Source organism: Macadamia integrifolia, chromosome 5 (assembly GCF_013358625.1).
Source record: "Macadamia integrifolia cultivar HAES 741 chromosome 5, SCU_Mint_v3, whole genome shotgun sequence".
NCBI lineage: Eukaryota > Viridiplantae > Streptophyta > Magnoliopsida > Proteales > Proteaceae > Macadamia > Macadamia integrifolia.
In genome coordinates this window covers 26111217-26129062 of record NC_056561.1, presented here as the reverse complement: position 1 = coordinate 26129062, position 17846 = coordinate 26111217, and the positions used below count along the sequence as shown (strand labels likewise).

The 17846-nt window shown below is 38.6% G+C and overlaps 1 protein-coding gene across 3 annotated transcripts in view; it reads right to left on the bottom strand.

The window, feature by feature from the left end:
• Window positions 1-2289: 2289 nt before the first annotated feature.
• LOC122078703 (asparagine synthetase domain-containing protein 1) overlaps window positions 2290-17846 on the bottom strand; it is an 80256-nt gene continuing 64699 nt past the window's right edge. For 2 of the 3 annotated variants that reach the window (XM_042644801.1, XM_042644803.1), the window contains exons 11-15: window positions 14964-15063; window positions 14766-14882; window positions 13902-13958; window positions 3060-3220; window positions 2290-2958 (exon numbers count right to left, since the gene is read on the bottom strand). In XM_042644801.1, coding sequence (XP_042500735.1) covers window positions 3107-3220; window positions 13902-13958; window positions 14766-14882; window positions 14964-15063 — 388 coding nt within the window. In that variant the 3' untranslated portion in view covers window positions 2290-2958; window positions 3060-3106. Of the gene's footprint in view, window positions 2963-3059; window positions 3221-13901; window positions 13959-14765; window positions 14883-14963; window positions 15064-17846 lie in introns of all 3 variants that reach the window. The other variant, XM_042644802.1, reaches the window with a different exon arrangement.

Sequence of the window (17846 nt, the reverse complement as noted above, 5' to 3'; positions counted from 1 at the left end):
TAACCCATATTGACTCAACCACTAAATCCTAACTAACCCAAAATAATAAAATACTAATCTATTTAACCGTGTAAGGCTTGCACGTAACAAAGTATCAAATACAATAGGGCTAAGCTAAATTAGAACAAAAGTTCATAAAGTAGCTTGAAGAAATGCCTCTATGAAAGCAGAGCTTCTATAGCTGGTTGAGACCTTTAAATTTAAGAACAGGGATTGTAAGCAGGGGTGCAAGTTTGGCCCTAACAGCCCGAACCAGCCCTTGGCCTGCCCTGATCCCGAACAAGTACCGACCAAAAAATTTTGACCCTGAGGGCCGGCCGGACCTTGAAATTTTTGACCCTGAGTCAGGGTCAGAGTGAGTAAGGATTGATGTCTTTAACCCACCCAGCCCACGCTGAACCCAGCCTTGATTTTTTTACCCTAACTTTTGGCCTAACCTGGCCCTGGTTTTTGCCCTTGATGTTGACTTTGGATTTTTTGTTTTCTTAGGATGTTCTCCTTTTTGTTTTACATGACAAGGGTTTTGAGATCTTCGGATTGTTTGCCTTATTAAGATGATCTCTTTATTTATCATGACAAATAATTGAAATTTTTTGGATTATTTACTTTCTTAGGATGATCTCCTCTTTATTTACTATAATAGTTGGAGTTATTTGTATTGTTTGAATGTTTGCTTTAGGATGTTCTCATGACAAGTAATTTGTGACTTCACGTCTTTTTTTTTTTTTTAATCTCCTCTTTATTATGAATATTTTTTATTTTTTAGTTATTTCATATTTTGCAGGGTCAGGATCAAGGTATACTTGGCCCTTGATGACAAACCAGGGTAAATCAGGATCAGGGTCAGGGTCAATCAGGGTCATCCCGGCCCGACCCTGAAAAATTAGGTCCAATAAGGGCAGGTAAGGGTTGGGTTGAACCCTGAAGGGTTGGGCCTGGGTTAAAGTTTTGCGGCCCTAAATCAGGGTCAGGGTGGGTTTAGGCCTAGTTAAGGGGACTCAGGGTTGGGTTAGGGTTTTAAGAAGTCTGGTCCAACCCAGTCTTGTTGCACCCATTATTGCAAGTGAGGGAAGGATCGATTGTTTTTCCAGAGATTGCCATAAGAACTTGAGCATTATGGCCGAAACGATGCACAGTGCACCATTTCTTTCTTTTTGAGGGGTTTTTGTTTTCCCTCTTTTTTTCCCCTTCTTTTACGTAGTAAATGTAAATAAATATTTTATGAGGTGGCCAAAGAGAGGGTAATGGTGAGATTCTCACCTATGCAGGTTAGGGTTCTTGTAAGAGAAGTGGCAATGATTGCTTCCTATGGACGAGCAACGTTTCACCAAATTAACTTCAGGGGGAACTCGTTAGGGTTCCTCGTGAGGAAGTAAGGTGAAGCCTCCCTTGTGTAGGAGAAGGTTTTGTGTTTGCATTGGTTGGGGTGTTTTTATTGGGAATAAAATGAGAATAGGCTTGCCTTTTGTTCTTTCAACTAGTTAAAAGAACAAAATGCAATCTATTCTGTATCTATTCTTTTTCATTGGTTCATGCCCCAAGAATACAAAAATGAATTGAACATGCCAAATGCGTTTTTATTCCATTTGCATTCCTACAGAATAGAAGAACACCAGAAGTGTTCTCGTAGAGTGTCATCAAATGACACCTTAGGGGCCGTTTTAAAACTTCTATCCCTGAAGAGTGTTCTTTTACAGAAGTGTTCATTTTCGATTTCTTGCAATGAGAATACTTTGGTGGAATAGAAACAATGTTTGGTAAAACTGTTTTAGAAATGTCCTTAGAACAGGAAAAGAAAAGAAACCCTTACATATATGCCATAATGGTCAAATTTAAATAAGGAAGTACTTTATTAATAAAATTGTCTTTTAAAATACTATTACACTAAAAAAGAAATACATAAATAAAAGCACTTAAAAAAATGGAACATATTTAACTTAAGGGAAAAGGTTGGGTATGCCACCGATATCAAGTATGCTAGCACCCATTGTGTTTATCTCTCTCTTCTCTTTTTCTAAAATGACCCTCATATCCTTCCTGAATGATACTCCATCATGTGTTCCTATTGGTGCTATCCGCTAGCATACTTGATATCGGCAGCATACCTATCCCTCTCCCCTTAAGGGCCTTAACTTAAATAAGGAAGACTTAAAATGGTAGTAATGTTGGACGTGCAAGAAAATTATAAGTTCCATGACTATGAACAAAAGAGGTTTTAATCACTTTTTCTTTTTTCTTTTTTTTTTTTTTTTTTTTTTTTTGCGGATGGGTTTTGAATCAAATAGGTGTACTTCAAACTCAGAGATTATTTCTAAATATCCATATGTTTGGACAACAGTATTGTCTGAACCCTTCCCCACCATTCTCACATCTTCCAACAGCAGAATGTTTAGGCATACATCATTAGAACCTCATTCTGTGACAATCACTGCCATATGAATGTTACTAATAAATTGAATAAATAAGACATATGAAAAGGAAAATTAAAACCACAATTGGTCCAAATGAACTAGGTCGCGCGGGGGTTTGTGGGGGTGAGGGGAGCAGTCTTTTCACACCCGCCTGTGTCTGGGCGTAGAGACATGCAATATATGGAAGTTTGGAATGTTACAAACATTTATGCAAACAAGGAACCAAAATGAGTCTAAATCACCAATGACTTGGCTCCCACGCCCCCAACAACTTTGATGGGTTTGACCAATATGGCCTGTACCCCATTGGTCTTCCCTCCTCTTGAAAGAACAATTCAAATTGAGGTTGCCATTTTCATTCTTACAGGGTCGTCTCATCATATAAATGATGCAGGGAAAATTCATTTCCTACATACCCTCCAATCCATTCTTCAGTGAGGAAGAAACCATGAAGCAAGGGCCAACATCAACCTGTAACCAATGCTCACATTGTCTTCTGTTTTCTCTCTTCGTAGGATGTGGGAAAAGAATTTTGCAGATCAAGGCCCTGGCTAATTGACATACGATCACAAAAATAACAAAGGTTAGTACCAAAACAACGATCACACGGCCCTCCCCCTTGGACATAAGACATAACGAAGTGGCTACCTTTACTAAAAATGGGGCCAACTAAACAGTGTGTCAAGACAAATATGTCAAGTTGCCCCTGTTCGCATGTGGATAACTTCACTTCCTGCAGATGCCTGGTTTGCTGCACGATTGCTTCCAAAATTCTTCCTGTTTGATTCCCTTGCTATTCTCGAACCAAACTGGAAAAGAAAATAAAATCTGAGTCTCAGGTTCTTCCAATTTCAAACTTCCAAAAAAAAAATACAACTCAGCCTTACACCAACTAAATGGGGTCGGCTACATAGATCTTTACCCTCCAATCAGCTCTGTTGGAGGTTATACTTGATAAAACCGCTGGAGGAAAATATAGTAAATGAACTAGTGAATCAACTCAGTACTTGAGAAAAATTTCTCATTTCCAGCCCGATCAAAAAATATGCAGGCTTTTAAAGTGCTTTTCCTTAGATTTTGAGGGATATTTTGCAGTTGACAATGATCAGCTACTAGCTCAACAGGACCCGGTGCTTTCATGTATGTTAGCACACAACACAGATTTTTGAGAAGCAAAAGCATGAGTATCCCTGGCAACGCATGTTAATCGTGATACCTCAACTTACCAATTATATATGGGGAAGTGCCAGAGCACATGGAGAAGCTGAACTGATATTTAGAATAAAATTAGCCATGACTAATGAGGTAGCGGTCCTTTTTGCTCTGAGACACTTAAAAGAAAGTTATCATAAATTTCCCTTAATATTGGCTCTTTGATGCTTTCCACTAACCATATAGGACAGATTCAGGGAACTAATCCACAGGACAGAATACCAGCCAACCAATGGGGCTGAAATTTTGATTCAATTCTGGCATAAGGCTGCTGAACTTATGACTAAAATATCTTCAAGAATCAATGGTTAGATTAGGAGTAAATGAGGCGGACAGAAAATTGAAACAAGATAAACATAGAATTAGTAAGGAAAACTTGAATAACTTCAAATCAGCAATATCAATGAACTCCAAAAACCTAAGATTGACGGAAAGCAAAAGGGTAAGAAGTAAACTCACCAAATTTGACCTCAATCAAAGGGTTGAAACTACAGTTACAGCAGCAACAACTAGAAGACAGAACTAAAGAAGTAAACTAAAAACACAAGCTGTTGTATCTAAGTAGAACTAACAGTGGATGTGGACAAGGTATAAGAGAATACCTCACAACAGTATGGAGAAGACTGAACCCACTTTCCATCCTCAAATAGCAGGCCAAGATGCAAAGGAATACTACCATGCAAAGCCGATAATATGCAGAAAAAAACCAAAGAAGATAAAAGAAGAAGAAGATATGACCAGGGCTTCACTACCACTGGCCTTTGGTAGGATTCACCACCTTGGTTGCTACTACACCACAGAAGCCGTTGCCAATTGCCATATTGAAGAATAATCAAAATTGTTGGGCCAAATCATGGGTTGTAGTAGGCTAGTAGCCCTCGATTTGGGCCAAAACCAGCCAAGGATTCACCACCTTGGTTGCTCCTACTTCCCCATAGGAGCTGCTACCTCATTGAAGAAGAATCAAAATTCTTGGCCCAAATCGTGGGCTGTAGTAGCCTTCCTCTTGCATTTATAAACTAAGAAGTATGGCTTACAAAAATAGAAAGCAACGGCTACCAAGTAGATTACGACTTAAAAATAGAAAACAAATTCTTATAATTCGAATCAATCAAATTCAATTTTTCTCGTTCTATCTTATAGTACCCATTCACTCGAAACTCATATGGCTCCATTTCTACTTTCGAAAGCAGGCCCAGGCCTTTTCCAGCTGTTCAATGTCCCTTTCAGGTAGTTCTTCTAAATTTTGAATAGTACCCAAGATCCCCTGTTTTCGATTATCAAAAAATCACTAAATGAAAGTAGATTATCTTCTCAAAACTTCCACAATCTCTTCCCAACCTAATGAACCTTTCTATTTGTTAAGATATGTACCACGATATGGAGAGTGTCCCTATCGTGGACGAGTTTTACTTCCTTGCTTTAGTTTATTTCTTTCCCTAGTTAGGATAGATCTCTACTTACTAATTAGGATAGACTTCCTATTTTGTCTTGCTTGTGGCACAAGGACTTAGCTTCCTAGTTTGATTGTATTACTTTGGGTGTTAATAAATATTGATGGTAGGGGGGACTGGAAAACACGCTCGGTTGCTACCCTCTTGCAGTCTCTCTTCTCTTTTTCTCTCTCAATCTCTCTCTCTTCTCTTACTCTCTCAAGTTACTGGTTACAGATCTTGGGTTTGTAACAAGGTATCAGAGCTGTAACCAGTAGCAGTTTTAAGAGCCGTTCCAAGGTCTTTTGCATCTGATGATTTTCATGAAGATTATTTGTATAAATAACCTATCTGTTGCTAATGCTACTGCTACTGCTACTGATCCCCATGGTTTCTGATTTCTGCTATCGTTTCTGATCCAAGCCTCCATCTGCTGCTGCGATTTTATTATTAGTTGTTGCAATATTGGTATCGACGTTCTGCTAGAGTCAATTGTTGGAGAGATAGTCGACTGCATCTAGCTTGCTGCTGGGTTTATCGAGAAGAAACCCAAATCATTGTTCGATCTCTGCTGGTTGAAAAAGGGATTTTTCTTTCCGTTACAATCGTATGATTGTTCCTCTGAACTAGAGTTGCTGATCCCTTGTTCTGATGATCAAACTTTTTGCTGATTGTTTGCTATGTGCTATTGATTGATAATGTTGATTACAACCATGGGTTCTTATGATTTTCTGCCACTGATCTACTGCTATGGGCTCTGAAGAAGAAGAAGAAGAAGTTGAAGATTTTCTAATTTTCTGCTATGAAGGGTTGAGACAACCTGATTTCTTGCTAGTTGCATGTCGCTTCTAACTTTCTGATGTTCCATTGTTGCAACCACTCGTCGTTCCTTGCAAGGTGAATAACTGATATGTTGATCAAGGGTTGCAAAAATTTTGCAACTGATTTGCTTGTTTCTCGGCTGCGATCTCTTGGTCGAAGGGTTGAAATCTGTCTATTCGTGGGTTTCCGCTGCTTCTATTCCTGCTTGGAAACGAAAGTTGAAGACAACCCAATTTGATTTCTTTTTCCTTAAATCGTGCCCTCACCCAATTTTTCTTTTGCTTCCAAGAATACCCCTTCTTCAACGTGACATCCTCTTGGGAGTTGTTTCTTTGTTAAATTGACATCCTTTTCTTTCTTTCCATGTGACATGTGTCATCATTATTCTTTAGTCCCCACTGCATGAAATCTAATTTTTATTTGTGTTTTCCTTATTACCCCTGCTTTATGTCACTATTACCTCTAATCCACCCTTTGCCTTATTTTATTGTGCTTCCAAGTTTACCCCTTCTTTGTTTTTGGTTTTGCCTATAACTGAAATCCAATTATTACCGGCATTCCATTCCTACTTTTCTTTACCAACAGCCCCTTGCAAATTCTGGTTTATTGTCAATTACCAAATTACCACTACTTCAATGGAATTGGGTTCTATTTCTCTTGGTTGGGCCCATAATTGGGTTCAAAATCGAGATTGCATGGATTAATTATAGATCTACCATTTTTTTGGCAGATAGCACCCAATTTAGGGTCTTGGACCCCTAGATTGCATCATCAGTTTGGGTTACAATTTTTTAGAAAATTGGTACTTGCATAAAGATAATTTGCTATAGTGCGAGGGAGATTGGAAATTATTTTTTTTTTTTTGCTCTTGACCATGGGATTATATGTACTACTCATCCTTTGAGATGCTAATTATTGGACATTGTATGTCCACGTGTAATGCTACACGTGAGGGGGAGATTGGAGTTATTATCTACTCAATTGCACTTCTTATATTATCTGCTTTATTCTGGTACTTGTTACCTTGGCACCCTGATGCTGCTATTTGCTTACCTCGGCACCCGATGCTGCTACTTTCTTACCTCGGCACCCGATGATGCTACTTGCTTACCCCGGCACCCGATGCTGCTACTTGCTTACCTCGGCACCCGCTATTGCTACTTGCTTACCTCGGCACCTAAGGCTGCTACTTGCTTACCTCGGCACCCTGATGTTGCTACTTGTACCTCGGCACCTGATGATGTATTTGCTTACCCCGACACCCGATGCTGCTACTTAATACTCGGCAACCTGATGTTGCTTCTTGGTCCCCGACAACCTGATGTCGATATATGCTTACCCTTGCAACCTATTGTTGCTGCTTTCTACCTACTACCTACTACCTGCCTTCCTTGGGAAGCGCCTTTGATGCTACTGACTTTATGATGTGGATGATTGGAGTTCTCTCTGCGCTCTCTAGCATCTACCACTACTACTCAAGACCGATGTTATGTTTAATTTTCCATTCTTGTTGGTCCAAGCTAGAAGTTTTCTTTTGATATATGTATACTCCAGCTTTGAGGGGGAGTGTTAAGATATGTACCACGATATGGGGAGTGTCCCTATCGTAGATGAGTTTTACTTCCTTGCTTTAGTTTATTTCTTTCCCTAGTTAGGATAGATCTCTACTTACTAATTAGGATAGACTTCCTATTTTATCTTGCTTGTGGCACAAGGACTTAGTTTCCTAGTTTGATTGTACTACTTTGGGTGTTAATAAATATTGATGGTAAGGGGGACTGGAAAACACACTCGGCTGCTCCCCTCTTGCAATCTCTCTTCTCTTTTTTCTCTCTCAATCTCTCTTCTCTTACTCTCTCAAGTTACTGGTTACAGATCTTGGGTTTGTAACACTATTCATTTGGCTCTCCCGCTCAGTTTCTTCTGGGACATTCCCCACCAATTTTTTTTTTTTTTACTGTAGTGAGCTATCTTCTCTTCTCTTCATATTACCTTCCAAATTTCCAAATTCCAAAAATATCGAATGATCTCTGATTCAAGACTAGAATATTTGGTGGACCAAACAAGAAATCTGTAATTGTTAGCAAACTTGTTTCTTTTTCTTATTATTAACTTTTTTTAATCCACAAAATTCTGACTACTTTATCTTTATTCATAAACATAATAAATAGGTCCGGTTCAGCATTGAATAAAAAAGTTCCTTCTACTTTTTTATCCAGTAAATGGTTAAACGGGTCAAGTCATTTTATCAATATCAGTGTTCTATATCATAAAGATTGCCAAATATTCATTTTAAAGCCATCTAAGTATTAGTGGTAGAAAGAATACCATGCTACGCCCAGACTTCAAATTAGTTGTAACCTTTTACCAAAAAAATTAAAAAAAAAATAGTTGTAACCATGTTAATTAAGTTGCCATAACAAATAAATAAAAACTCCTATGTTGGTTAAGGCTTACTAACAAAACTAGCACAAAGAAATAAAGCTACGACAAAAGAGTAACTAACTAAATATCCTTCATATGTGGCAGAAATATTGACTCTTTATGGGTTAAGCTATAACCAGCGTATGGGCCCAAGTACGGGCCTGATTAAAACTCAAGTGGCCTGATGTGGGCTGGTTTTAAGTTATTAGCCCTCTTAATAGGGGCCTGATTGAGCTGGCCATTTTGGTTTTCTCCTCCTATGCTGGCCTTATACTACATCAGCTCTCCTCGGCTTATAAAACTTGTCCTCCAGTTTTATAGAGTTGAGGAATCAGCTGTGCTTGATGAATGCCCAATTTCAGCCTATACAAGTACTCTGGCAACTCATGATAGCTGGGCATGAAATCCTCAAGACGTGGGCTCTGTATCCAGAACTTGGATGGAATCATAAACTTGATAAACTCCATCTCAGGATCAATCTCAAATGTAATGGGCATTCCCATAGAATCTTCCGAAATTGTATTGTCAACTTTTACTTCAATCTCTGTAGTAGTGCCAAACTTCTTTCTCTTCAGTGTTGCTCTCTTCCTTAGTGCTAGTGGTAATGTCATGTAACATTGACACCTTGAATATCCTCACCATTATCATATGCAACATCACAATCATCAAGTGGTATGACTTGATCATTTCAACTACGTCATCCTCATCAATGGAACAAGTAACCATGGCATTGAATTTCTGGCCCATAGGATAGAATTTCACAAAATGTCCATACTCCATCTGCTAAAGTGGAAATCAAGATTGGGAACAAGGATTTTACATTTATGGGACAACTACAAACCTTGGATTCTTAGTGCGATACTCTCAATTTACTGTTTATGCATAATACATATTATATATAGTTTTTTTTAACTATTTTTTTATGCAAAAGTGTATAAAAAAGTGTTTCCTATCCATTTATGTGTGTATCTTTAGCGTATCTCCGATACGAAACGATATCCTCCGATACGTATCTTAATTTTGGCCGGCCGATATTGCGACCGATACCGATACTTTAATCCTTGGTCACCACCTTGGGTTTCTTTTGTCTCCCCACAGGGGCTGCTGCTCCATTGAAGAGACAATAGGTTGAATGCCAAAATTGTGGGCTGTAGTACCCCTCTTGTATTTATAAAATAAGAGGTATTGATAACAAAAATAGAAAGTGATTTGCCACTGAGTAGCTCACAACTTACAAATAGAAAATTTCTATAAAATCTAAATTGCCATAACATACAAAAAGAAACTCCTCTGTTGCCAAAGGCTTAGTAACTAAAACTAGCACAAAGAAATAAAAACTATGACAAAATAGTAACCAACTAAATATCCTTCCCATGTTAACCAGTGTATGGGCCTGACTATATCTCTAGTCATGGCCTAATGTGGGCTGCTTATAACTTAAGCTATTGGGCCTAAATACGGGCCTGATTTTTATTTTTATTTTTTGGTAAAAAATAGGGGCCTGATTGAGCTGGCACTTTTTGTTCTTTCTCCTATGCTGGCCTTGTACTGCATCTCCTCTATAGGAGTGTATTATGATCATCATGGGCATTAAAGGATGTCATTTATTTTAAGAGCCAGGTAACCTGTTTGACCAATGTGTAAAACAGAAGTTCAGGCCAAAAGCGTTGACAAAAAACTTTGAAGCTATTAGGCTCATCATTTCACACCTGCCATGTCTTACATTTAAAATCAGTCGGGACGAAAATTTAATCCTCCTATGGGTCATGCAGGCCATTGCCATCAATTAGATTATATGAACAACAAAGCATATATAATTTACCAATTAATTTACAGCTTATAGATATTGAATGGAAAAAAAAGAGTCAGGCCAAAACCAGGCAGGCAGGCAGGCTGGGCTAAACCAAAGGGAGCAGACTAGATATTGTCATCCCTCTTTCTTGCTACCCCTGACATATGTACTCCCCCCCTTTTTTTTTTCCAAGAAGAATGCTTTTCCACAAGGATCAAAGTAAGAGAGAAGAAGAGAGAAGTAGAGGAAGGAAGAAGAAGATAAGAGAAAGAAGAGAAAGAAGAGAAAGGGATGAGTCGTATGGAAGAGAGAGCTCTTCCCACCTATAATGAATCACTAACATAAGAAAATAGATTACATACACCTCCCCAGGTCGGCAAAAGGTTAAAAAGGAAAAATAAAAAATAAGACAACCAAGTAAATAAACTACTTCTCAAAGTATTCTTAATACATAAACTCTTAACACTCCCCCTCAAGCTAAAGAATAAATGGCATACATTCCCAGCTTGGACCAAAGGGTATTGAACTAATGATGGATGACCCTTCTGTGAAGATATCTGCCAACTGATCACATGTCCTCAAAAAAAGAGTGCATATATATCCAGAATCTTCTCTTCTATGAAGTGTATGTCCACCTCTATGTGCTTCATCCGGTCATGTTGTATAGGATTGTGGGTTATACTTATGACAATCTTATTATCACAATAGAGACGCATGGGTGCCTTAGTATCAAACCCCAACTCTTGGACCAGCCTTCTCAACCAAAGGAGTTCACATATTCCATGAGCCATAACTCTAAATTCTTCCTATGCACTTGATCGAGCCACAACCAAATGCTTCTTACTCTTCAATGTAACCAGGTTACGCCCACAAATATATAATAATACCCATGGTTTATATTGGTGCGTATCATATGGTATCAGCCAATACGTATCGGTATCAGCGGCATCGACACGATACATGTACCAAGGTGTATTGAAGTGTATCAAACCATACTGTACGATACTCATCGATACATACTGATACTCTCGATATGTACAATTGAGCCCCAAACAATTGAATTACATGCGTATCAGTTCATATCGAACCAATTCATCAATATTCACCAACATGCAACCGATATTTATCGATACACAACCGATACTCATCGATACTTAAGATACATATCTATAGAGCCCATTTTACTTTTGAAACATAGCTTGTTTTTCTCGCTGCCAATACTTAAGCTTCCAAAATTTGAAGCACAACTGCATTTACCAAACAGATTTCACTATCTTGATTTACCATTCTTTCATATACTCCTTGTCGTGAATTGTGGCATCCTCATGTTGATCATCTCCGTCAATTTACATTTGCAAAGTCCTTGTAGCCAGATAAATGTCTTCCATTTGATTTCTCCACTCCATTTAATGCCCCCCACGTCAATCGCACGAGCCTCTTATCCATTCTCATTCGATCACAGCGGTTGTACAAGTCAAAATAGAAAAGCTTACATTGGGTTTAGGGATAATCAAGCTCGAACTAATGACTTCCACCACATTAAGGTGATATTCTACCGCTGAGTTCTACCCCTTCCTGCCCCCATCGAGAAATAAAACTGACTAATCCTATGTCGAAGGGTCGAGAAACTCAATGCCACTATTCCTAAACTACTTAGAGTTGGGCCTTCTTTTCACATTCTTAATTTCTATAAGAATCATCACGACAACTAATGTCATCATTTCCATTTAATGTTGTTTGTCCTTTCAAAACAGAGCTTGTTTGTCCTTATATCTCATGTTATGGTTGTTTAAGTTGTTAAGTTTTTCATGTGATGCACAAGAAAATCCATAGAGCTAATATGGGAACTGTCTAGTCAAGGACTAGGAGCAAGTGTATGAAGCATCTATATTACTTGAATAACCATCAATTTTCCAGCATACCTATTATCTCTTTCACCATTGTCTTCCTAGCATTTACTTGACCATCGTATGTCCTTAACAAAAGATAACCCCAATGGGGTAGCCGAGTTGGCAAGGACCTTCGCCTCAAGAAGCATATGGTTCTGAGTTTGACTCCTCTAACTTTCTTGGGGCCACTCACATGGGGGTGTTTAATGCTCTTCACTTTTTTCTCTGAAATTTAAATGGTTCTCATTCAAACCCGGTATGACCTAGTCCACACAGTTGTGGGGACGATATCGGCCCGTGGGACTAGTCAGTCCAAAGGCCTGGATATCCATTTTGAGGAAAAAAAATATATTAAAGAACGATATTCTGAGTTGCACCTTTCAATGGTATGATCTCTATTGAATTTTGATCTCTTCTTATTAAAAGAAGGTAGTCAGAGATGCATCTCTCTCTCTCTCTCTCTCTCTCTCTCTCTCTTGTTGTGCATATGGTACATTTCCTAGGAAACACTTCAACTTCAGCTCGATGGCAAGGTCAAACAATTAAGTTTTATGTGATCCTGGCCCTATGAGCATGTGGCACAATTTTACAAATGGTCTACATCCACAATATCAATATAAATGATCAAAAATTGATCCAATTACTACCATCCCTTTTGTAGTGTTCTAGTAAGAACCAGGAAGGGAAGATCAACAAGCAACCCTGGCTGAACCACTCCTGCGGTTTTGCCAGGTATACTTGGCTCTGGACCATCTTAAATCTTTCATGGCAATATTATCAATACAGTCATTGAAGGACTGGACCAAACTAAGGTTGATGGGGACTTCCCCAACCTTCTCATGGCTTGCACGGACAACGTTAAAATCCACAGCCAGGCCCCAAGGGAGGATGACAGAGTAGGGGGCGAAGGCATGGAGATCAGACTAGAGGGAGAGCCTGTCCTGAGCTCAGTTAAGAGCATATATGGTAGTGAGGAAGCAAGGGGGGGACCCAAAGAGGGGGGAAATGGATAGGTGAATGGCTTGGGCAGAGGAGGAGATGACAGTGACACGGAGGAGAATGTGATTCCAGAGAACCTAATGCGCCCATTTGGGCAATGCAAATAGTTGGGGAGGAAGGACTAGGAAGAGGCAATGGAAGAGGAGATGTGGGGGCATTGGTCTAAGGACATGAGTTTCAAGGAGACAGCAAAGGGACATGTGCATGGTTTAAAGTACCTGTATATATCATACCATATTGGCTGATATGTATTGGTATCGGACCTCAGACATTCCAGATATAAGAAGGGTTCATCGGGAAGACAGGGGGCAACAAAGGCTCAGAAGATTCAGGGGAGCCGACCTGTTTGGAGGAACCACTATTGCAATTTCTTCTCTTGTAACCTTGAACTGTAGCTGGTTGCTTACCAGAGGGGAACTTCTGGGAGGACTTGCGTTGACCAGCTGAGGCTCTCCCGGAGGTTCTGGTGCACTGAGAGGCTGGCAGGAAACTACGAGAATTTCCAAGATGGTGGCAACCTCAGGGGAGGCCATAGCAGTGATCTGAACAGGATCAGATTCTTCAACATTGACTGTTGTAGGAGGGCACCTTATTTTCATAGCAGAGCTATTTACCAAATACTTATTTGGCAGTTTGGGAAGATAAGATGATAGAGGAAGAGGAAGTAACAAGCAGAGAAGGAGCTGAAGAGTTCTAATCCCTTTTATCATACACTATAGGAGAATGGTAGGTAGTTCTCAAAGTACCTTTAAAACAACCTTTTAACTTCATTTGGACAAAAACTTTATTTGGACAAATGAGGAGGAACCAACTACCAACAAAAGAATATAACTGACTACAATAACATAAAGAGAGATGAAAAAGAGCAGGAAAGTCCCTAGAATGACATGTCACAGTTTTAGTGTGCAAGGGAACATACCTGGATTGCTCTCTTTGGAAGACTTGAAACTTCTTCTAAACCCAACAACAATGCAACCTTCAAGAAATTTAACAATAGACAACATTGTATCTGGTTAGCAATCAGCAAAAGAATCCATCATAACTTTATTTAAGAAAGTTGACCAGCAACTGATTTGTTGACATTACCACTCCAATAAACTTAGCCACCACATAACCTATCTACTATAACCTACTTAGAGGTTTGTTGAATAGCAACTTTCATCTAATTGCTAACTTATGTGACACATTAAATGCAAATGGCAGAATCTACCTAATAAATAAAATCCATGTTGATAAATCATTTAGTCAACACATAGCATTTCCGCAGTCCTCTTTCGGTTATGGAACAACAAAATTTTTAACACCTAGAAATGAGCTTAATCATGCAAATAACATCAGAAACTAAATAGATTAGTTTCTGAATTATTTTATTAAATCCTACCCAGACATCCAAATATAGACGAGTCTTTGAAAGAATAAACCGTGTAAGAAAAGCACAAAGTTAAGCCATGGACTCTGTTATATCAGCAATGTCCAATACAACAAGGAGGAAAACCCATAAAATGCATTCCGGAGCACACCAAATTTTCTCTTCTCATTACCAAAAAAAAAAAAAAAAAACATTTTTCTTGTCTAGGTAAAATGTGGATTCCGCACTAATTTTTTTTTTCCCCTCTATTTGATAGTCGATTGTTAGAAAACCAGAACAGGCCCTCATATTTTACTCTTGATTGTCAGTTTGCACCATAATAATACTGCAATGAGTCATTAAGAAAGTATTCAGTGGTCAAGCTATGCATCCAGTAACAAGAGAAGTAAATAAAACAAAAGAAACTGTAGGCACCTCTCTTAAAATTTTCTTGTCTCCTCTACCCATTGGTTGATCTAGTTCGGCAACCTCCCATAAGGGCATATCCAGTAAAGTCCTGATAACATCTTCATCTAAGAATGGAAACCTAGCCTAGAACATACATAGAAATTAGACATTCATAATGTGTCAGCAGCCAAGGAAAAAAGATAGTTTTGACTTTTTGAGAACTACCTCCTTGCCATTATCAGAAATACATCTGTCATCTCTCCCTAGATTTCGTTTCCAAATTCTCTGCATATCCAGTCTCATTTCCTCATGCAGCCCAAGCCAACTGATAAAATAGTCATCCACTAGAATGAGTAAAATCAAGAAGACAGAGAAGGGTATAGAGAACAAGAAAAATTTATCACTAACGATAAGATAAACCTGTTTGCATATGTACATTCAACCAAATTTGTTAAAACAGGAGACTGGGATTCAAGATAAGATACACACAGTAGCAGTTGGTGACTCAGATTCTTCACATCAAAGATGTTACACTTCCCACTAAAGTCCAATAACTTAAGAGGATGTGTTCTGCTCCTCGAACTTAATTTCAAAATTTTCAAAAGAAAACAATAGAAAGTGGAGAGCTAAAAAATATGATACACTAAAATGCTTACATACTTTTTTTTTTGGGAGGGGATAGGTAGGCCCCAAGGATTGTTGAACACATGAACTCTTAATTGTGAGGTGTTGGTCTTTGCCAACTGAGATACCCCCTTAGGGTTGTTGACATTACCTACATTAATCACATACAATCAACATATTTTAGTGTAGGCAAAAGTTTCCTAATCAGGCAAGTCTAGGAAGATTTCCACACAGGCACTCCCTAGTTCTGCCACATTGAAGGAAGATGTGGTAATTCCAACCATTGATATCTAGGGAACTGGTTTAGATTGGCCACATGTCAAATTTCAGACTCAAATTTAATAATACACTCATCCATGAATGTCCATGCAATCTTTCAATAGTCCATGCACCCTCTTCCGCTTGGCATTTCTGAATTTGTCAATGCTTTATTTTGCCACTTGCAAACTCTGTTTCGGCTGAAACTTGATGTGTGAGCAGGGGACCTTTGGGTCTTCCTGTCCACAGAATTTCAGCCCTATTGGATACCTCAAATGGAAGAAATAGTGCCCATATAGGACTTTTTCCCAGACGTATCTGGGGCTTCCAGTTTTGATCTACATATGATTACAGTATCCATTAAAAGCTGATCACTGATTTTTTTCCAGAGATTAAATAAAAGATAAGGAAAAGCTGGAGACAAACACACACTGCACACACAGTGTTTTGAACAGAAGGTCACAGCTTCTCGTCCTCCTTACCTTAATTTTATCCAATTCCTCCATCCTGAAACCTGCATAGAGATCCAATTGAACATCCATAAAGTTCCTAACCAGACCTGGGTCCTACTACTCACAGCGAGTCATTATTATAGAAGCCATGAAATGAATTCTAATGTCTACCCTTGGCTATTTCCTATTCAGTTCTCCCCGGCCCCCGCACACTTTTTCTCATTCTCCTTGGAGTTCAACTGATGTCAGACTAATTACCAAGGTAATCAGTCCCAGTAGGATTCATCATAAATTCCAACAAGACTTAGAATAGATCAGATTCAACAGTAAGAACAGATCTGAAATTTAAAATAGACTCAAATTTAGGTTGAAATTTGCATAAATTGTATCTCACCAAATAGGACTCCACTGGGGCTGAAATTTGGATGGAATGGAGATCCTATATGGAGGAACAAACCATACAAAAATTGAACATATTATGCCACCTGAATTGAGACTTATGCTGGTTGCAAGAAAAAGGAAATTTTTTGTGATTCTTCAAGAACTTGAGTTGGAAGCATTTGGAAGATCCTCAAATTTGGATCGATTGGTCCTCCTAAGGTCCTCAACAAACCTTCAAAATCCTGCAGCAATTGGAGATCTGGTCTGGAAGATACGCACTCGAAATCTCTTCCGGGGAAAACCCTACAATTGGATTCGGTAGCCTGGATGTGTGCTCTTCTGATCAGATCTTAGAGGGTTCAATCTCACTTTAAACAGTAGACAAAGATAAAAATCAAAGAAGAAAGAAAGGAAGAGGGTGAGAATTGATTGAAGAAGAAAGGGGGTAGGGGAATGGCTATCTTAGCTGGGGTCTCTCACCCTCAACTCCCTCAGTTGAGCAAACCTTTCTCAGGTCTAAGGAGTAAGAATAGCTCACAAACAATTTAATTAATCAATCCATGTCTTTGTGTTGCAACAATGCCTCTATATATAGTAGAGGTTAGGGACTCAATACATGGTAAGAAATTAAAAAGGAAACAAACTAAAATTAGAAACCTATTGACTTAAGACCCAAACTTCCTAACAAATAATAACTTGCTCACTAAGAAAAAGATAAAAGACATAACTAGACTTCTAGAATACTCAAAATACAGAAACCTAATATTCTTAATGACTAAGAAACATAAAATAACAAATAATCCCGTGTTGGACTTAAATCTCCAATATTTGGGCTTATAAAATTGACCAATTATAAAAGTAAACCCAAAAGCATAAAGCCCATGGCTAATACAATCCATTGGACACTCAAAATAACACATATTAGTCCATTCTTGGACCAGTTTGATGGCAGAAATAGAGAACCAGAATTGCACCAAAATTGGGCGAGCATTTAATCCTCTTTCTGACAGCTCGATCTACATCATCAACAGTCATAAATGGAGCAAGGCAGTGCAGAGAACCATAAACACGGTTCTTAGTTTTGACTGAGACAACTTGGTTTCGACATTCTCCAAGAGGTAACCAAGGTTTTTCGAAACTAGTTTGTACTAGTTTCGCAAATTTCACAAGTTTCAACACTTGGTATCAACCAAAAGCTTGGAGTTCCGCAAGTTTCAACACTGCCAAGAGGGATTTTTCCAAAACACTCAACTTCTTCCTAATTTTTGGCATTCTTCTACTCATTCAACCCTTCTACGGTTTGGATTTGCATGATTGGAGCTTGAAGGTATCGTTTTTTATCCCAAATTTATTTTTTTGAAGATTGTATGTAGACATAGTGTTGGGCACAAGA